This window comes from Vitis riparia, chromosome 10 (assembly GCF_004353265.1).
Source record: "Vitis riparia cultivar Riparia Gloire de Montpellier isolate 1030 chromosome 10, EGFV_Vit.rip_1.0, whole genome shotgun sequence".
Taxonomy (NCBI): Eukaryota; Viridiplantae; Streptophyta; class Magnoliopsida; order Vitales; family Vitaceae; genus Vitis; species Vitis riparia.
This window is the reverse complement of record NC_048440.1, coordinates 12137340-12160518: the sequence shown is the minus strand read 5'-3', so window position 1 is coordinate 12160518 and position 23179 is coordinate 12137340. Positions and strand designations below refer to the sequence as shown.

At 32.5% G+C, this 23179-nt stretch overlaps 1 protein-coding gene across 1 annotated transcript; it reads left to right on the top strand.

Annotated features, from left to right (window-relative positions):
• The first annotated feature begins 12251 nt into the window (after positions 1-12251).
• Positions 12252-15707, top strand: LOC117924316 (F-box protein SKIP19-like). The gene is made up of 3 exons (XM_034842924.1): positions 12252-12783; positions 14313-14939; positions 15315-15707. Exons 1-2 carry the CDS (start codon positions 12443-12445, stop codon positions 14935-14937), a joined length of 966 nt encoding a protein of 321 aa, XP_034698815.1. The 5' UTR covers positions 12252-12442; the 3' UTR covers positions 14938-14939; positions 15315-15707.
• The last annotated feature ends 7472 nt before the right edge of the window (positions 15708-23179 follow it).

The following is a 23179-nucleotide window of genomic DNA, read 5'->3' as shown; positions in this document are numbered from 1 at the left end:
CTAAGGTGTGCTGCTGGAGGGGTAAGAGCAGCAGACTTCAGCGTTTTGAACACTTGAGACATGTTGGTGTAGGTGTGGAGCTACCAGAATCTGATTTAACTTCTTTGCTAGATGGGAAATGGAGGATGACGCGGCTCCATGGTTGCATGTCCAAGATGGCTATGCAAAGCGAGTTATGCTGGTAGGTCCGGTGCGCAAGCGGGACTGCCATCTGAATCTTCCTTTCAGCTTTAACTTTCTTTACAGAAATTTCAGTTCCAATCTCAGCCTTAACTGTGTAAGCTTGAGTGGGCTACACCCCAGTGCTCCATCTGTAATCTTAGTATTGGCAATGATCATTCCAGAGCCACCCACGAATTCAACGGCGCGTCCCTTCTCTATTCTCTTGCTACGCTGGAATCTCAGTTGGGTAACACCTTGGTTTGTGGGCTTATCATAAACAATGCCTTTGGGCCCAGGCCTCTTCTAACCACCACGTCTAGCATGAATATGATAAATCCCATAACCCTGCTTAGTCTTATAGCCCATTGCAGCTCCAGATTCACGAGCACTACCCTGGGTAAAAATCTTCTACAATTTGCCTCGTGATAATGTTCAACGACTCGCTTCATCGACAACCCCGTGTTGAAACTGTGACTGATGCCAAACAGAACCTCTGGGGACGACTGCTGGCGTGTTTCATTAAACCTGGCTTCGGTTGTCAATTCATAAGAACCAAAAACCACCTCCATACTAGGTATTGGAGCCTGATTCAAGGGTCTACATCTGCAGAAGATTCTGATGTTTCCGATGCATGAAAAACGAAGTAGGGAGCGGAGGTCTTCCATAAAATAAAAAAAAACTCAGACCCAGGGAATTGGCATAGCAACACTTCACCATCTTGCTAACCATGACTGCTAAACAAGGCGAAAATCCAGATGCATAGCTGCCACTAAAGAACTCGGTTTATTCCAAATAGGCACTCTGTTACAATTTAGAGATTGGTCTGGTGAGGACAACTTTAGTCTCTCTTACAACCTCATTTGCCAAGGGAAATTGATTTGCCCATATGCATATTGTCCATGGGGAACCATGAATCTATGGTAGCGAGATGAAATACATAGCCATCTCTCCTCGAGCCCAAATCAGGATATACACAGAAAAATCATTCGGAATAAATCCAAAATTGGGAGTCATAAAAAGGGATATGGATTGGGGTGCTAGAAGTAAAGAGGTGTAAAAAAAGAATGGGTATAACGTGCTCAGAACAGAGCAAAGCCGGGTGAGCCTAGCATTAAGTGGATTCCCCTTTCATATTGAGATCCAGGGGTTCCGGCCACTAGTGCATCAGGAGAGTTTAAAATAAATACAAAAAAAAAAAGGAATGAGCCATATCCAAATAAGCAAATACCGAGGAAGGTAATACAACATCACACTTATACCCGAACAATCAACCAATGATCAGAAAAGAGAATAGAGACAGCAAGAGAAAATGTAAGATAGAAAGAAAACAGAGGAGTGAGTGAGAATAGTCCAAGAGATTACCACAAATGTACCTGGAGATGATCTTTCAAAGTTCTTCAGTTGTTCCTCCTCCCACCTCTACCACTCTGTCTTTTTCTTTCACTCTTCTCTCTGGATAACTCTCTCTAGCAGCCGTCCCCTAAAGCTCTCTCGTTTTCTCTCCAGAAAACCTGCTCTCTGTTTCTCCCCCGGTAGCTTCCTCCAGCTCCTCCAGCTCCTCCAGCTTCTCTGCAAATTTCCTTTTTTTCTCTCCTTTTTCTTTCTTCCATACGCTCCTCCCCAAATATCTTCTAACGGCCTGCTCTCAGACCAGCCTCGCACAGCTTGCACTAACGGCCATCAGATTTTTCTCAGAATCACCTTTACACGTGTCCTCCCCTGATTGCTCCTCCAACTCCACTATTGTGATTCTCTAGCAGCTAGTCAAAATGTGACACGTGGCTAAAAGCAAGCTGCAGAAAATGAGCCCCAAATGGGGGTCTACAGTATCCTTTGATGAAAACCTGAGAATGACAGTGCATTGTATGATTATGTGCCACATATTCACATGCATTTTATTTAATTGTGGAAAATTGTTGAATTGTTATAATTATAGAAATTAAAATTTTTGGGTTGATCAATTATGGTGAAATGTTTATTTTGTGTACACTTGAACTTTAGTAATTCCAATTAATCTCTTGGGTGTAAGGCACCTTACTGAGCAATGTGGAATGCTCACCCCTTCCTTTTTAAATCCTTTTAGATGCAGATGTAACTTCTAATGATTAGCAGATGGGACACATAGGGCATAAGGATGCCCCACGAGATTTTGGAGCAACTTAGAGGATTTTGTTATTCTTGATTGTGTTGGGTTATTGGAACATGTTCTAATAGATTTTTAAATTATGTAATTGTTTATCGACTGTACTTGGAATTAAACTTGCTCTATTGTGGACACTCTTTTTAGACTTTTGTTAGAGGTCTTATTGACATTAAATTGTTTGTTGTTCTTAAGTAGTTGTTGTACCTTTTTAAGTTGGAATGTTAATCGGAGGAAGTTTTACTGTGAATTGTGTTTAGAAAAAAAAAAAAAAATCAAAGCATTTTGGTTTACTGCCAATGTGGATTAGGAGGAACCTTTAAGGTTAAACCTTTGACCTAGGCTCATGGGCCAAATTTTGGGTTGCCCAGAATTGGGGTCATGACAGCTTGATTGTGAGCATATGAGACTATGCTGGAGGTTCCAAAGTGGATTCCTCATTCTGATCTTGCTCATTCCCTAGCATTTGAATTTCTCAAGCTCATTTCAGTTTCAGCTAATGGAAAAGCGTCATTGATCGATGTGGGGAAACTTTTTGCAACTCGCAAGCCTTCCTTGGGGACGAATGCTTCCAAGGATGAATCTTATTTCAACATGGCAACCGAATGAGCACTCAAATGGTTGGCCCATGCAAGAAAACTATGTGATTCAAATGAAAATGAACCACCAGTAGTGTAGTCCCAACTGCACCCTAGGCCCCACTTCCGCATGAGAATGCATGACCACCCTTAGCATGAAATCCCAAAGGCCACATGTTCTCATTTTTTTTTAATCCTTCACCATTGTTTTCAAAACTTGATTTTCAAATGGTTTTAAATCTCTTAAATTTATTTATTTATTTATTTTTTCTTTTTTCTTTTTTCTTATTCCTTAGAATCGTAAGTCACAAAAACCTAATTTTTAATAAATTTGCTGTCATATTTCATCTAAGCATGCATTTTGTGACTTTCTTTTGTTTTTAATAATTTTCATGTTTTTCACTATTTTTAATAAACATGAATGAATTTCCAAAATAAGGGAATTTGTGAAATTAATTCATGTAAAAATAAATCGGGCCTTGGTGGGAGTAGGGATGACAACGGGGCGGGTTTTTTCGGGTACTCGTCCCGCTCCACCCCTAATGAGATAGAGTTTAAATTTAATAAACGGGTTTGGGACGGGTATGATATTTTTTTTAAACTCGGGACGGGTTCGGGGCAGGTTCGGGTATTGCCCCATCCTGCCCCGTTTACATATAAAATTAATTTTAATTCAACGAGCTTAAATTCCACCCAAGAATCCTTCTTCCCAAACCCAGAAACCCCACCATTTTTCCTTCACAAAAGCTCTCAAAACTCCACCTAATCAGATCTGTCCAAGAACAATTTGATCACCAGCCTCTTACTCGATCAACACCCAGATAGGAAAACATGTTTTCCATTGCAGCAAGCTTGTACCCTCTCTATGTCAAAACTGGAGGGGTTGTTGCATGTGTGAAGCCATCTGTTTTTGCTTGGTTTGTGGCGAGAGGCCCAACTTCTTATAGCTTATCACTTGGGTTAATCATGTTGTCCATGGGTATCACATTGAAGCTTAGGGACTTCTTCAATTTATTAATCCAGAGGCCTTTTTCTGTGAGTTTTTTTATGGTTGGAGCTTTTGGGTGTTTTGGTATTTGATTGTTTTTGAGACATGGTGCTTTGGAGTTGCATTACAATCTGGGATTGTTTTGTGGGATTTGAGAAATGGCTGTGATTGCATTTTTGGATGTTTGGCAGCACAATGTTCTTTTTTTCTATTTTTATTTTTATTTTTATTTTTTTAAAAAAAAAAAAACTAAACGGGGCGAGGTGGGGTATGGGAAATACCCATACCCGTCCCACCCCGTTTAATTTTTTAAAGGGGACAAGGATGAGAATTGTTTTTAATAAACGGGGCAGGGTTGGGATGGGGGCGACCCGTCTCGAACCTGCTCCGTTGCCATTCCTAGGCAGGAGCCCAACATTCATGACACTCCTGACTCTAATTGCAATGTTGATTGAGTGATTAATTAATTGATTTTGTCTTGCTTTGTGATATGCATATGACTATTCTATAATTGTCCACTAACCCTGTTTCCATGATAGCACATTATTGATTCGCTACTTAGGTACGCATCCTATTCTTTCTCACTTGCTTAATCATTTTTTTCTTTCTCCGATATACACTATAATAATAGTATATCTTTGATTACTCTTTGGTATCCACGATTAACCGATCAATCGCCACACTTGCCTCATCTTGATTAGTAGAGACCCATTTTTTAGGGGCTTAGAAGGGTGTTACGATGGCTTATCACCGTATCTTTTCAATTGGTAACTTGACTTCCAAACCCAGACTTGATTTTTCACATACTTGTTTTTCCTTAAGGAGTACACATAAAGTTTTTCTTTCTTATTTTGTTTTTTCTTTTAAAAATAAAACAAAAATAATAGTGTATGTAGAATTTTAAATTAAGTGGGGACTCATGTAAAAAATGCGGGTCTACAACTACTTTTTATGCATGTAGAATTTTAAATTAAGTTAAATAATAGTGTATGATTTATGTTGAAAATAAAGGATGTAGACCCCCCCCCCCCCCGAGAGACAGAGAGCTGGCGTTTTTTTTCATTATTAAAATTTGCTGACCACCTGGGAAAGAGGTTGCCTTGGGCAGCCATGAGATGTGATCGCGCTAGGTGATGGCGGCGAGATGGGACACAAGACAGAGGGTTGGTGATGGCAGAAGAGAGGAGAAAAAGCGGGAAAACGGAGAGAGGAAGGGGGATTCGCAAAAAAAGAAGAGAGATCGGAGGAGAGAAAGAAGGGAGAAAAAAAGGAGAGAGGGCGCAGGGGAGATCAGGACGAGAGAGAGGAAGGTGACGCAGTGGAACATTCAGGTAAAGACCTCCGTTAATCTCATTTTTTGTGATTTGCTGTGGGTATCCAAGACCCCAAAAATGCTTGCTCTGTTTTTTTTTTGCTTCTTGCAACTTTGTTGATTTTTTTTCTGCAAGAGGTTGGATCCTCACCTTGGTTTGATGTTTGATCATGGCATTGAGGACTTCCAATGTCTCTCCACCCCTGCATAGCTGGACACGGTTGCATTAAACCCATACCATACCTTCTACCTCTGCCATTCCAGTTTCCTTTTGCGTCCTTTGCACCCCTTCCTCTCACCCTCGCATGGCCATGCATGGTCATGCATGACCGCCACCTTTCATACCTATCCCCCCACGGTCGTCGAGGCAGCCCGAGTCCGACTGTGGCAGCAGGGAGCCGCTTGAGGAAGACACGGGAAGACATGCAGCACGCGGCGGAACGCACCCTCGAGCTCGCCTGCGTCGCGCCCGACCCAGGTGGCGTCGCTGCCGAAGAGGGAGCCATCCAGGAGGAGTTCGCCCAGCTGCCGTCCTCTCGCGTCGGCGACATGGGCATGACCATCGTGGGAAGAGGAAGGTTCGATCTCAGCCGGTGGAGCGCGTGGATGCGTCGGGGCAGCGGTGTGCGCCGACTGCTAGCCTTATCCCGGCGTGGCGGAGTCAGCCACCGCCGCCGCGAAGAGAGGGCGTGATGGAGTTGCAGCTAGGTGAGGCGAGCTGGTAAGGGAGACGACTCCTTGGACCCCCCATGCATTGGACTTGGGCTTTTTTTTTTTTTAATAAATAGGATATGGATTTGGGCTTGATGGAGTTGGGCTCTTTTTAATGATTGGACATGGGTTTAGGCTTATTGGCTTTGGGCTTGATGGAGATGGAGCTTATTAGTGGGCTTAGGCCTATGGACTTGGGCTTAATGGAGATGGATATTATTATTATTATTATTATTATTATCATTATTATTATTATTATCATTATTATTAATTTAATTATTATTATTATTGTTATTAACTAGTATTATTATCATTCTTAGTAGATATTATTATTATTATTTATCATTATGGTTGTTATCGGATATTATTATTATTAACAGATTATTATTATTATTATTATTATTATTATTAGTGGATATTATTATTATTACTATTATTATTAACGGATATCATCATTATTATTAATTATTATTATTGCTATTATTATTATTATTACTATTATTATTATTATTATTATCATTGTCAATATTATTATTTGTTCAATTTTTCGAATCTTATTGTTATTGTTATTATTATTATTATTATTATTATTAATTCCACTTTCAAAACCTTATTCTTATTTTTATTAACCCAACCTTTTAAAATCTTATCATTAATATCTTATTATTATTATTATTATTATTATTATTAATTCCACTTTCAAAATCTTATTATTATTATTATTATTATCGTTATTATTAATTCAAACCTTCAAAATCTTATTATTATTATTATTAATTCAAACTTTCAAAATCCTATTATTATTATTATTATTATTGTTATTATTATCATTATTAATTCAAACTCTCAATATCTTATTATCATCATCATTATCATTAATTCACATTTTCAAAATCCTATTATTATTATTATTATTATTGTTATTATTATTATTATTAATTCAAACTCTCAATATTTTATTATCATTATCAATTCAACTTTTAAAATCTTATTATTATTATTATCACTATTTCAAAACCTTATTATTATTAGTATTATTATCATGATCATCATCACCATCATCGTCCACACCCTAAGCCCTTCTAATTCACCCTAAGCCCTTCTAGTTCCAAAACCCTTTTAATCCCTTTCGTTTATCCATATTATTATTATTATTATTGTTATTAAAAATCTATACTCTAGCCGTTTAATTTCCTGAAGTTCATTTATTAGTATTATTATAATTATTGTTATTATTATTATCATTAAAAATCTATATCCTCCTAATTTAATTTCCTAAAGTTCATTATATTATTATTATTATTATTATTAAAAATCTATACTATAGCCGTTCAATTTCTTAAAGTTCATTTCTTATTATTATTATTGTTATTATTATTATTATCATTATTATTATTATTAGTATTATCATTAAAATCTATATCCTCCTAATTTAATTTCCTAAAGTTCATTATATTATTATTAAAAATCTATACTATAGCCGTTCAATTTCTTAAAGTTCATTTCTTATTATTATTATTGTTATTATTATTATTATCATTATTATTATTATTAGTATTATTATTAAAAATCTATATCCTCCTAATTTAATTTCCTAAAGTTCATTATATTATTATTATTATTATTAAAAATCTATACTATAGCCATTCAATTTCTTAAAGTTCATTTCTTATTATTATTATTGTTATTATTATTATTATTATTATTATTATTATTATTATTATTGTTATCATTAAAAATCTATATCCTCACAATTTAATTTCCTAAAGTTCATTATATTATCATTATTATTATTAAAAATCTATACTATAGCCGTTCAATTTCTTAAAGTTCATTTCTTATTATTATTATTGTTATTATTATTATTATCATCATTATTATTATTAGTATTATTATTAAAAATCTATACTCTCTCTCAGTTCAATTTCCTAATATTATTATTATTATTATTATTATTATTATTGTTATCATTAAAAATCTATATCCTCACAATTTAATTTCCTAAAGTTCATTTCTTATTATTATTAAAAATCTATATTCTCGCAGTTCAATTTCCCAAAGTTCATTCCTTGTTATTATTATTGTTACAAATTCAATTTTCAAAATCTATACCCTTGTAGTTTAATTCCCTAAAATTCATTTCTTATTTTCTCTGGCAAATTTCATTTTAACTATCGAAGCTCTAAATTTAATTCCCAAGACCCCAATTTTCCAATAAGCTCCAAGAATCCAATTTTCGCTCGAATAGCTCTAATTCCATTTCGATTCCTAAATAATCCTCTGTTCTTCTTGATTTTACATAAGCAATAGTGAATTTCTTAATCCTAAAACACGGAATTTGTGAGACTAGTTCATGAGTAATAAATTGGGCTTTGGTAGGGGCCCTATGTTCGATCTCTTTCGATTTGTCAACTGTTGTGCTTAGTGTATTTTGCTTGAGTTTCGTTTTGCACTCCGGTATGCATGAGCTATATTTTGTATTCATTAATTGTGCACTAATCCCGTTTCTTGATAACGCATTATGGCTCGTGGCTGAGGTACGCATCCATTCCCATTCTAGTCAATCTCTATTGCGTGTTTTGATTCTCATATTGTGCATGATTTAGGTGAGTATCCATTGACTTTCTCGTTGATTGCCACGTCAGTTTCATTGTATTAGTAGAGACCCGATTTTAGGGACTTAGAGGGGTGTTATGGTTTTCACCGTACCTTCCCGATAAGTAACCTAACCCCCGAACCCGATCCGGTTTTTCACAGACCACATTTTCCAAAGTAAGGAGTCGCGTTTAGGGTTTTCTTTCTTATTTTATTTACCCTTTAAAAACAAAATAAAAATAAATGGCGACTCCAAGTCAATTTTAATCAACAAATCAATTTTTCAAGTAAAAATCAAGCTCGCCATCGAGTGGGAAACGCATGAGCCGAAATGCGGGGTCCACAAAGGATTTTTTAGAAAATGATTCCTTGCATTTGATTGCAGACGTAGGGTTGAGTTTGTTTTAGTTTAATTTTAGTAATAAAACTTGACGTCCACGTAAAAAAAGTTAAATGATGAAATGGAAATAATTTATTTATGTAAAATATGATAACCTTAACTCGAATTAAAAATATTAAAATTATGAATAGATAATTGGAATGGCACTTCCCAGTTTTTTTTTTTTTTAATTAAAAAGGGGTTTTTTTGTTTTAAAGGGATAATTGTTTTGAGTCAAGAAATATTATATTGTCTTTGGCAAGTATATAGATTAATTAACCTCTAGAAAATAGAAGATATTTTGTCAATTAAATAAATATAAAACAAATCTAAGAAATGTTATCATATTAGGGTTTTTACTCTTATAAATAGGGGAAACTTACTATTTTCTGTTGCAAAGTTGAAAATTGTTGTCTACGATTTGAGAGAGAAAAAGGCCTTGCAATGGAGTGGAATTGGAGTGTAGGTATGAGGTTTCTACCGACTGATGAAGAACTCATAAATGAATATTTATGGGTGCGGTTGAATAATGGAATAATTCATGGTGGTATTATCAAATAACTCAACGTTTATGACTATGAGCCTTGACAACTTCAAAGTAAGCATGAAAAATATTATTATTTTTTTGGAAGCTATTATTTATTTAGTTTAGGGTTTTAAGGATGAAAATTCTTTTCAAAGTTGTTAAAGTATTTTTTTATGGTCTATTTGATGGAAATTCTTTAGAGAAAAAATTGATATAATTTTTTAAGATTGCTCATTATCACATACCTAGGTGTGCACGCGACCATAATGTAACACCTAAGTTTGTGACAAGAAGTGTCGTATTTGAGCTTAAGAAACATTTAATTCTATGACATCATGATAAATATTATTGATATAATTTTGAGATTTGTTTTAGGGTTTTAATTACGGAAGTTTTTAGAAGAAAAGAATTTTATGTATTTTAATATAATTGGTCCTTTTAAATATTTTTAATATGATCTTACATTCTTTAGGGTTTTAAAAACTTAATTTAAAAAAAATCAAAACATGTTCTAAACTTCATTTGTAAAATTATTGATGTTAAATATATATATATATATATATAAAAATTTAACTCTAATTATTTTTTACTTTTGAATTTGTAGGTCTCGCTTTTAACCATGGAGTGTATTTTTTTTACACCTATCAGTAAGAAGCATCACAATGGTTCTAGAATAAACTGGCTTACAAAACAAGGATATTGGAGGACTTCTCAAAGTTGTAGTCTTGTATTAGATAAGAATGGGAAAGAATTTTCTTACAACATAAAGTTGAGATTGCTTTAATTTAAGTTTAGTAATAAACTTTATGTTTGAATGTATTATATATATATATATATAAGAAAAAAAATTATATATGAACAGTTTATTTATCAAGAAAAGGCTTCCCACAACACAAAATGATAAAATAGAAAAATTTTGTAGACCTCTTTTAAAAAATTATCTACAATATAATAGGTGTTATTATAAATTTACTATTATTTAATTAAATGTCAAAATTACCAAATTTTTATAAGTCTCTAAATGTACTTGAACCCACCATAAAAAAAATTATAAAAGGTTTAAAAAAAAAATAATAAGTAAGAATATTAAAGAGATTTTTTTTATATGAAATTAATTTTGTTTACATCATAATATATATATATATAATTAAGATGATCGAAACTTATATTTACAAATTATAATTTTTATTAAATTAATTTTCTTATGAAAATAATTTTTATAAAATTTAATAATTTGCTTTTATTAAAACTTTAAAATTTTGGTTTTTGTAATTTCAAAAAGTAATCGTGTATTTAATTTGAAAACTTTAACATTTGTATTTTGAAATATATTATAAAGATTTAAAATATCTTATAATTGAGAAATTAAATAAAATTATAAACACATGAAAAATAAAATTTTAATTTATTTTTCCATTATAAACATTTCGTAATTAAAATTAATTAAGCTTAAAACTTAAAAGTTAAAGCATCTAAAATATATTTTGAAATAATACATTAATAAATTTAAAATTTTAAATATATTAAATATGTTAAACCAGTTAGAATCATATTAATATGTTAAACAAGTTAGAATCATGTTTAATAGATTTATAAGTTAAAATCATGTTAATGGATTATCCGTGTTAATTCATACACAGTTCAATTTAACTCATTTATTAAACAAGTAATGTCGCATTACCCGCACATTATTAAACATGTCGTTACAAATTGAGTAAATCTTCTCTATTTTTTACTTCAACTCAACATGACATGACCTATTGTGGTCCTAACCACCAGTTTATTATAGTAATAGCACGACAGGAGCTATTTTACTTATTTAATAAATGAGTTAAGTTAGATTTTATATAAATGAACATAAATAACCTATTAAAATGATTTTAATCTGTTAAATATATTAAACGGGGTTATAAGCCAGATAATTTATTAAAAATTTTGAATTTATAAAATATTATTTTTAAAATACTATTTGGTGTTTTAACTTTTAAATTATAATTTTTTTTAAATCTTAATTAATCTAGTATATGTTTGGATACTTTTTTTTTTTGGTATGAAATTAGAAAATTTTATATAAAAGTAGAACAACTTTTACAAAAAGTATAAATTTGCATTTTTTTTTTTTTTTTGGTAAAAATTGTTTGATAGCTCAATTTTTTAAAACCATTTGTAAAATTATTATATCTAAACCTACAAAAGTTCTTAATTTTTATAGAAATTATTTACAATTTTCTAATTTTAAAAACAGAAAACATGGATTCTATCCAAAGACACTTAATTATTTAATTTTAATTACATATACTTAGTAATATAGAAAATAAATTAAAATTTTATTTACATTTGTTTAGTATTTTACATAATGTTTTAATTATAAAATATTTTAAATTTTTATAATGAAATATTACTTCCGTTATTTAATTTTTTTTAACTATATGATATTAAATTTTAAATTTTAAAATAAACAAAAGTATTTTATATTTATATTTAACTTTTAAAAATAAAATGAGTGATAAATGGTTATGTAATAAATGAGTTATTTTACACAATAAAGTAAAAAGGTTAGATGAGTTTAAGAGTTAATTTTGTGTATAAGATTATTTAAAAAAAAAAAAACCTAAAATTTTAATTTATAGTGTTGAAAAAACACCATTAACTAAGAAATCTTATAAAGTACTTTTCGATATATACTGAAAGGTATATCATATAAATATTCAAAAAACATTACCAATCAAATGACGTCATATATATAGTTTTGTATCGGAAATATTTAACGGTGGGGATGAGAAGTTAGATAGGTTATAATCGGGGGATTTAATATTTTCCGGAAATGAAATTTAAAAGTACACGGCGTTGATGCTTTGAGAGTAGACCAAACCTTGACATTTGATATCATGAAATTAAGAATGTAGGAGCACAAAATGCCAAAGACGACATCAAATCTCATTTCCTTTAATCTCAACCGACCCTCTTCCCAATCCCCGATTCCTCTTACCATTTTCCCAAAAACCCTAGACTCAAATATCTCTCCCCAGAACATTTTCTCTTTTTCCAAACATGGATCCCCCAACTCCAGATTCAACCTCCAGAGAAGAGGAAGAGGAAGAGAGAAATTGGCAGGAATTGCCCCGAGATGTGACGTCAATGATACTCTCCAAGCTCAATGCCGTGGAAATCTTATCTAGTGCCCAGTTCGTCTGTTCTTTCTGGCGTAAACTGTGCAGAGAACCTATGATGTGGCGAAACATAGATATGCACAATCTGGGTGATCTTTGCGACTTGGGATACGATCTCGAGGAAATGGCAAGGCACGCTGTTGATCGAAGCGGTGGTCAGCTGCTCAGCATCTGTATCGAAGACTTCGCTACTGATAATCTTCTCAATTATATCATTGATAGGTAATATTTGCTCTTTTCATATTTTTTGAATTTTTTTCTATTATAGTCTCTTGAATTTCATTTCATTTGGATTCTATGAGCCATGGTGTTAATTGGGTATGATTTCCATTGCGTTTTTCCTCGGTCGGGTTTGAGGTTTAGTGGAATTCACATACAGTTCCAAACAATCGTGTTTAAAGCAATCAAGTTGCGAATTTGGAATTTTGGGCGTCCAAATTCCAAGTGTAGGGCCACAATTACATGCAATCAAAGAAAGATTTAATGCTTTTGCGCTGATCGAGGCTTGCCCTATTGCTTAATTGAGCTATGCTCAGGCGTGCTAAAAGTTATCATGATTTCTTGATGTAAACAAATATCCCAAAACAAGGAAAAAAAAAAAGGGTTGTGGGAACGTAGTAATATATTTGTACTAACAGTTGGCTAACTTATCTAGGTAAGTAGAGTTTCAGGTCTCCAGTATTGGAACATTTGAGTGTGTCTTCTAAATGAGGATTTTCCCTCTTAATTTCAGTGACATCAAATTATGTGGACTTGTGATGCCACTGTATCCATATTGCTTTTGCCAATGCTTGGTAGCTGACTTATTCTATTGTAAAGGGCTGTATTTGAGGCACTTTTCTGTGATTTTTCCATGAAATTTCTGAAGTTCACAGAAAATTGTCAACAGTTCAATGGGTTAGCAAGCTTAAGATTTTTAAGAATTTACATGGTTTTAAATTGTTAAGCTTTGCATGTCAGTCTAGCTACTATTAGGTTACTAATGTAACAACTTCACATTTGGCCCACCATTAGTGTTTTCAGTTTCAGGAAGAACAGGTCCTTGTGACTATGCAAATTCAATTGTTCCCATGTTAGTCTACAAAGGCCGCAGTAGTCTTCAAGATAAATTGCTTTCTGTCACGACACTCTGAGGTAGAAAACATTTCTTATAAGCTGATTGTAGCGGTTGAAAGTTCCACCAACTTCTTTTTGTTACAGAGTTTCTGGCATGCAATTTTCTTTTCAATTTTTTTTTGTTAGCAATCCCTGTATAGTAATTAGGCTGGTTACATCAGAAAGATTCATTACATGCCTCATTATTTGCACCAGACATTGTTTAATAATGCACCTATCCGATATAAGTTATCAATCTAATTTGACTTTTGTGTTTGGTTGCCAGTACTAGACTGGTAATTCACATCTGTATAGTATCATTTACTCCTTTTTTATCTTATCTTATTTTATTTTATTTTATTTTTATTTTTATCTTAGGTTGATGTGTATTATGTAGGGAGATTTACCTTTGACAGATAGGGAATAATGACGATGGCAGCTATCAGCCAACATATGCTGTGCATATGTTTCCCTTCTTTTTGTTTTGTGGGGGAGGGGGAGTAATCTGGGCACTAGAATTCCTAGATCAATGGTTGTAGTGCATGTACTTTCTGATTGAAAAAATAACCCAACCTGAGCACTGCATCTAACTAGACACTCACATTTATATGTTTGATATTGCTGGTATTTACGGTCTTTTTCTTCCGTGTTTACAGATCCAGTCATATCAGACATCTTAGACTTGTATCTTGCTATGGCATTTCAGATGATGGACTGAGTGAAGGGATTAAAAGGCTTCCATTATTAGTTGAGATTGACCTTTGCTATTGCTCATTCTCAAAAGAGGTCCTGGAAGCTATTGGGCAGTGTTGCCCGCGGCTGAAGTCATTCAGATTGAACTGCCAGGGCTTCAGACACCCACACATAGAGTGTGATGAGGAGGCCCTAGCCATTGCACAAAACATGCCCGGATTGAAAAGCCTTCAGCTGTTTGGGAATAAGCTGACAAACGATGGTTTGCTGGCTATTCTTGATGGCTGTTGTCATCTTGAATCCCTTGACCTGCGTCAATGTTTCAATGTAAATTTGGGAGGGAATTTGGCGAAAAGATGTGCTGAACAGATAAAAATTTTGCGATATCCCAATGACTCCACTGATGACTACGAGTTTGATGCTGAAATTCATGATGATGCTTCTTTTGATGAAGAATACCCATCTGGGATTTCTGACCTTGATTTATTGTCTGATGGTGACTACTATGACTTCTCTGATGGCAGCGATTTCTCTGAATATGATCCCTCTGATTATGATCCATATGAGCCACATCATTTTTATGATTAATGGTTTGTTGATTAAGTTAAAGTCTTCCCATTTGAGGAAACCCAGGCTAAATGTGTACAATGCAATTAGCCCCATTCTTTCATCCATTATAAAATTTCCATCTCTGGAAGGGAGTTGGGAGGGGGAGGGGACTGGGGGTTCATTGAGTTGTCTTTATTGCGATATCGCTATGTTTTATTGAAGGGTTACAAGAATATAATTCCCATATGGCCAGTTTCAGCTTCATGCCACTCAGGTTAGATTCCAGAGTTTCATCGACAAACTTGGACAACCAAATAACTGCATTGCACTCAAGTAGCCTGGATTTCCTCTCGCTAGACCATTATAATGAATTACAAGTACTGATTTTCTTTTCTTATTTATTTTTGTTTTTGAAGCTTTGTAGGCGGGGGATGCAATAATCCCCATCATTTGCTTCTTGGGCGAAGATATCTGAAATGGCATTAGAAGGTTCCAGCAGTGCTCTTTTTGCAGGTTGCTGTTGATCTAACAAATGTGAAACAGGTTTTGTTATCAGCATCTAGGAACAACAGTATGTTTAAGTTGCCCCTAACCAACCATCAGCATTCCTGTTTTCTTTGTCCATATTATACTCACTTTTCTGGCTTTCCTTTATCCGTCTTTCAGACATATTTCGTTCTTATTTTGATAAACATCTAGTGTTGTTTTATGCTTTGGTGACTCTTCTATTTTGCCTATCATGGAATATGATGTCATTGGGTTACTTCACAGGCATATATTTGATGTACATGAAAAATATTGAGCTGCAACCAGTAGTAATGGTGGTGATGGTTCATTTGTTGACTGGTCTGTCTTCTGTCAATCGTGAAGAAGGCTATCTTGTGTGAGCCTGAGGCAAATGTTGTGGCCTATGGTGGCTGGCTTGCAGTGGTGCTGCCACCACCATAGCTGCTGTTCTCCTTTTTTTAATTATTTTTAAATTTTAGATGAAAAAGAAGAAATGCGAATGGGAATGGAAGGTGAAGGGAAGAAAACAGGTGTGAAGGAGATGAAGGGGAAGGAGATGGGGGGATTAGGGGTAGGGCTTTAGTGGTGGGTTTAGCCTCCAGGAGGTTTAACTGTGGAAACTAGTACCTCTTGAACTGCAGACTAAAATGATTGGTGGGCTGTAAACGTGTCCTAAATTGGAGTGGCAAGAATTATAATTGTGAGAGTAGAATAATACAAAGACAGCTTGATTAAAGTGTTTACTGGAGTTTGAAAATATGGAGGCTTAAAGTGCAGGCTGAGTATATGTAGTTGAAAATGTGGGGAGATCTGTTTCAGTGGCTAAATGAGTGGGAATCAAACAAGATAAAGAGCACAAGCCCGCAATGTCTGAACGGATGGTGAAATGGACATGAAATGATGGTTACCAACTCTAACCATTTTTTTGAAACATCATTAAAGTTGATAATGTCAGCCTCCACCAGTGTCTTTTCTGAACCAAATGATTATGTAGAGCAAACCTCAGGTTTTCACTAACCACTGTCCATTTTCAGGATCCTGTCTTTTATAATTATTATTGTTATTCAAAACTATATAGTGCAAAATTATTTACATGTTTACGTCATCAGCTATTCCTGGGTTCCCTCTTCCCTCCATTTTAAGTTTTCGGTTTTCCATTAACAAATGTTCAACTATGTACAACCTTCTAGGAAATATAATCTGGCCTTAGGAGATGGAGATTCCTTTCTCATTTCTTAAAGTAGAATTTTGATTCATAGCAATTCACATATACCTTGAGCCATTGCTCAAAATTGAAGGGTCGCACTTGATTTAGTTACCACTGATTACTTCTTCCTTCCTCAAATGTGTAAATAGCTAGATGTTGTTCTTCTATTTGTATACTTCCATATGAAGATGATTGTCCTTTGCTTGTGGTCGACTTTAGGTATCCCGTATGCATCCATACCACATTCTCTAAGGGTGAGCATATGAATTGGCTTATCATACTCCTTGCCTAGGATATATAAGGTCTTGTGTAGGATAAATATATTAGGGCCTCCTTGGTTCTACTTTCAAGAACTGTTTTTTGTTCTTGAAAGCAAAAAACACAAAAAAAAACTTGTTTGGGAAAGGGGGTGTATTTTTGTTTTTTGTGTTTTCTGTGTTCTTAAAAACCATTTTTTTGAGAACAATAAAAAAATGTTTTCATTGTTCAAATGATAGATTGTTTTTCGTGTTTTCTCTTCCTTCTTTTTATGTTTTCTTAACTGTTTTTTGTGTTTCCACAATGATGAGTTTCACCCAATCACCACACCCTCACCTACAAACTCTTTCTTTTTCCTTAAATTATTGAAATTAATATACTTACACATGATGATAAAGTCATCATTTGTTTAAGAAAATTATAACTGGTGTAAAAATTTCTAAATGGAATAATTTTTTTTTAATTTAAATGAATTGTGCATATGAAAATTATTTATATATTTATAATATCAAGTTAATGGAAGAAAACACTTTATTAATTAAAAAAAATAACTTTCAAACATGTTTTTTGTTTTACCTATTTTAAAAACTTTTTTATTAACTCAACCAAACATGTTTTTTTTTGTTTTTAAGAACAAGAAAACTGTTTTTCAAAATTTAGTTCCCAAACGTTTTTTTTTTTTTTTTTTTTTTTTTTGAGAACACAAAAATTGTTCTCAAAAAAGGGTTTTTCAGAACAGTTATAAAAAACAACAATCAAATTAGTTTCCCAACCGGTTTATGATACCTTCCTTTTTCTATTGGGTTTACCACCATGATTGCTCTCACTTTATGATTTGTAATAATTTGTGTTTTGGTTAGTAGCATTTTTCACGTACTTCCTCGTACTTCCTCATTCGATTGTAAGATCTTACCTTATATTTTAGAAAAAAGATTTAAAAAACATAGGGTGAGACAATTTTGACTTACAATGGTATACGTGCAAATGTGGAGGGATTTGGTCGGTGGAATTAAACAAAATGTAGAGCAGAAGGCAGCAAAGACGGATCGATTTTGAATTGCACTTTGGCTTGATATCATGAAATGGAGATGGGGGGAAAGCCATGATGAATATCTTACATTTTGCATGCAGGCAGGTTTTGATGCCTAAGAGTAAGAGAACTCAGCTCCAAAAACTGAAATGGAAGATTCTAAATTTTTTAATTAATTAAACGTCTTTCTTTTCCTCAATTCCTTAGTAGAAACTAAGTTGAACTCAAGCTTTAAAAGGGTGCCTTTATAGCTTTTGAATATAAGTAATCTGATTCTGAACTAAATTTAGGTTTCATAACCATTACCTTAATTTTTTTGGGAAACTTGTGTTTTGATGGGGGGCATTTGGCAAATATATACTTTTTGGAACCCAACTTTATGAAATCTAAAAATCTGTTTTTAATATGAAAAATTATATCTTTTTTATATCTAAGCCAGGTGCATTTTTTATACTGAGATTGTCCTCTTTTTTTTTCCTCCCATACCCACCATCCGCCTCTCCCTCCCTCCCTAGTGAAATTGGCCGACTGGTGTCATCATCGACCGCCACTCACACCTTTCTCCGGTCGGCAATCTCCCCCTCTCTCCCTTTCCCTTCCCTCTTTCTCTATCTTTACTTCCCTTTCGACATCACCAAGAAAGAAGAAGGCGGTGGCAATGGTGGAGAACCAGGGCTGGAGGGAAGAAGGCGCAGCTAGTTGCCATTGATGGCGGCAACCAGCAACTCTCGCAATCATTAACGGCGACGGCGGAAGCAGAAAAAAATCCCCATTTGATCCCCAAGAAAATCCATCCCCCATTTGATTTCCGGGAAAATTCATCCTCGTTTGATTTTCGAGAAAATCCATGCAAAACCCCAAGGAAAACCAAAAAAATTGCTTTTTTTTTTCTCCCTATGTTTTCTAGATATGTTCTAGGGGTCTCTTTACTTTTGTGCCATTGGATTTAAATTTCATGAACCCTAAATCCACGATTTTTGAGCCAGGCTGAAAAACATAACCTTTGCCTGTCGACCGGTGATGACATCGATCGGCCGATTTCACTGGGGAGGGAGGGAGAGGCAGATGGTGAGTACAGGAGGAAAAAAAAAAGGGCAATTTCGGTACAAAAAATGCAACCGACTTAGAATGCATAAAAAAGATATAATTTTTCATATTAAAAGCTGATTTTCAGATTTTATAAAGTTGAGTTCTGAAAAGTATATATTTGTCAAATGACTTCATCAAAACACAAGTTTCCCTAATTTTTTAGCATGAATTTATTAGGATTTTAATTTTCTAATTATATCTTTTATTTTTAAAAAATAAAATGAAATAAAATAAAATTAGGGGCCACTCTAAAACTTTTTCAAAATAAAAGAAATTCTTCATTATAAAGGAGTTTAGTCACCAACATTTTTCATTTTTCATCACTTATTCCTTCTACTTAAATCCATCCTTGAGCAACTAATTTACCATTTTATCATATGAATTATAAAAACACAAAGACACAAACAAAAAGAGATGATTAACATAATAAATCAATAGGATATTACATATTATAATAAATCTTTTAAAATGGGACTGAAAGATGAACAAAAAAATAGTAAAGAAAGTGATTTTCTCATGCTTAATTTTATTATAAAAACTATTTTAAAAAATTAAAATTTTATATATTTTTAAATTACATAATTTTACATAAAAGAGAAAAAAATAAATGAAATAAATTTGAAACATGTGTAAAAAGAATTAATTGATTTAATTTTTTGTATTTTCCTTTATTTTCCTTTTCTCCTAATTTTTCCTTTTTACTTTATTTTCCTCAAATTTTCCTAAAACTAAACATAACCTTAGACTTTTGTTGAAATAATATTAATCCACGTAAGAATAAGAGCATAATTATTATAATTGTTGTGACGTAAAAATAACCCATACACAACAATTCTAAGTGCCTATTCACAAACGTTGCCTTCACATATTATTATTTTTCCTTTTGTCATTTATATTATAATACCATATAATTTTTGTTATTATAATTATCATAATTTCTCCTTTTTGCTTTTTTTTTTTTATATATAAAAAAAATTCTTAATATAAATATGATTTAACAAATAAATCCAAATATTCACTATTTCTATTCCATGTATAGAATTAGCCTAGTTGCACATACTTTTTCAGTCTCCTATTTCAACTCTATATAAACCTTGGATGGGGCATGTATATTAAATCGTCATGAAGGAGAATATGAAGGGAGGAATGGTCGGGAAGTTTGTAATGGTTGGTTTGATGATTGGGTTGTTTGTAGGGCAGTCCACAGCCTCTTTTGGAAGCTGTTATTCCAATTGTTTTTCTCTCTGTCTTCTACATTTAGACTCTCCTGTCACATGCTCCGTTAAATGTCTGGCAAAATGCATCAAAATTACCTCGCCTCTCCACCCTGATTCCCTTCACTTTTGCAAACTTGGTTGCGCTCTCAAATTGTGCTCTAATATCAGCACCAAACAAAATCCCGGTATGTCTTTTTTTTTTTTTGAGATAGTAACGGGTCGGGTTAATTAACCAGTTGGTCCCATTCTAATCCCGTTCATTTTATTTAAAATAATTCTCATCTTCATCCTAATAAAAGATTAAACAAGGTGAGACATGATGGAATACCGTAAAAATATGATCCATTGTCATCCCTATTCCTTCTTAGTCCCTATCTGGTTTCTTTTTCTAATAGTTTTCTTGTTTGTATTTTCCAGGTGTGGCAAAGGTGGAAAGCTGTGTGAAACTCATGCCCAGGGACATGCAGCGAGAATTATTTATCTCCAATAAATTAAGCTTCATATTCCCTTATAGATAAGGGTGAAGTAATTGTTCTGATTAATGATCACATTTTCAACTTGGTGAATAATTTTATCTAAAGATGCTTCAACTTGATTGTTGTTAGTTGAGGTTGTTTAATGATGGGTTGCTAAAGCAAATAAATGGACACATTCTTCTTCTCTTTTTTTTTTCTCTATTTTTGTTTTCCCTTTTTTGAATTATACGTTCATATTTGCATCACAATTAGCCCTTTTACTCCATTTTTTGATAGTTTATTTTTATTGTACAAAAATGTGAGATCATAATAGAAATAAATGATATCAAAGTATAAAAGAAAATAATATCAAGATATAAATAAATAAAATAAGGCATAAAATAATAGGATTTGTATGATAAAAATTAAATGAAACTTGGAGTACATAATAAAAACTGTTAAGGAGAGTATGATATGCATATTGAACTCAAATTTTATAAACTTAAATTTTTAGGAAACTTGATAGTTCATTATGATATCAAAACCTTTTTGTTAAAAGTCAAAGTTCATGTCACCTCTCTGCATTTTTTATCTGTATTCACGAATATGTAGTCACATATGAAGTGAGTGTTAAGAAACATAATATGTATACCGAGCTCAAATCCTACATGCTTAAACTTAAAAAAAAAAAAAAATTTTAAATCACAGGTATGTTGGTATGATATCACCTTATTGATGATATATTTTTCGATCTATGCTGAAAATACGCATTTATTGATGTTACCTCTTTAATGGGCACCTACTTTGTTTTTTGTGTTTTCTATTTTCTCAAAAATCACTTTTTTGATAATAATAAAAAAATGTTTTCATTGTTTTTTTCACTGTTAAGATAATAGATTGTTTTTCGTTTTTTTTTTTTTTTTTTTTTTTTTTTTATGTTTCTTATATGTTTTTTATGTTTTCACAAAGGTAGGTTCCCCCCAACCATCACACCCTCACCTACAAACCATTTCTTCTTCCTTAAATTATTGAAATTAATATATTTACATATGGTGACAAAGTCATCATTTGTTTAAGAAAATTATAATTGGTGTAAAATTTTCAAAAATTGAATAATTTTTTTTTTTAATTTAAAAGGGTGTTAAAAGGGTGCCCTTTATAGCTTTTGAATGTAAGTAATCTGATTGTGAACTAAATTTAGGTTTCATAACCTTTACCTTAATTTTTTGGCCATGAATTCATTAGTATTTTAATTTTCTTATTATATTTTTTATTTTTTAAAAAATAAAAATAAAATTAGGGGTCACTTTAAAATTTTTTACAAAATAAAAGACATTTTTCATTATAAAGGAGTTTAGCCACCAACATTTTTCATTTTTATCACTTATTCCTTCTACTTAAGTCCATCCTTGAGCAACTAATTTACTATTTACCATTTTTATTATATGAATTATAAAAACACAAGACACAAACAAAAAGAGATGGTTAACATAATAAATCAATAGGATATTACATATTATAATAAATTTTTTAAAATGCGAATGAAAGATGAGCAGAATATAGTAAAGAAAGCGATTTTCTCATGTTTAATTTTATTATAAAAAATATTTTTAAAAATTAAAATTCATTAGAGTTTTATATATTTTTAAATTATATAATTTTAGGAAAAAGAAAAAATAAATAAATGAAATAAATTTGAAACAGCGTGTTAAAAGAATTTATTGATTTAATTTTTTTATTTCCTTTTCTTCTAATTTTTTCTTTTTACTTTATTTTCCTCATATTTCCTAAAACTAAACATAACCTTAGACTTTTGTTGAAATAATATTTGGAAAAATAATATTATTGAAAGAAAATTAAATGCATCCACGTAAGAATAAGAGCATAATTATTATAATTGTTGTGAGGTAAAAATAATCCATACACAAAAATTCTAAGCGCCTATTCACAAACGTTGCCTTCACATATCATTATTTTTCCTTTTGTCATTTATCTTATAATACCATATAATTTTTGTTATTATAATTATCATAATTTCTTCTTTTTTCTTTCTTTTTTTTAAAAATACATACATATATATATATATATATACACATATATTTCTTAATATAAATATGATTTAACAATAAATCCAAATATTCACTATTTCTATTCCATGTATAGAATTAGCCTATTTGCACATACTTTTTCAGTCTCCTATTTCAACTCTATATAAACCTTGGATGGGGCATGTATATTAAATCGTCATGAAGGAGAATATGAAGGGAGGAATGGTCGGGAAGTTTGTAATGGTTGGTTTGATGATTGGGTTGTTTGTAGGGCAGTCCACAGCCTCTTTTGGAAGCTGTTATTCCAATTGTTTTTCTCTCTGTCTTCTACATTTAGACTCTCCTGTCACATGCTCCGTTAAATGTCTGGCAAAATGCATCAAAATTACCTCGCCTCTCCACCCTGATTCCCTTCACTTTTGCAAACTTGGTTGCGCTCTCAAATTGTGCTCTAATATCAGCACCAAACA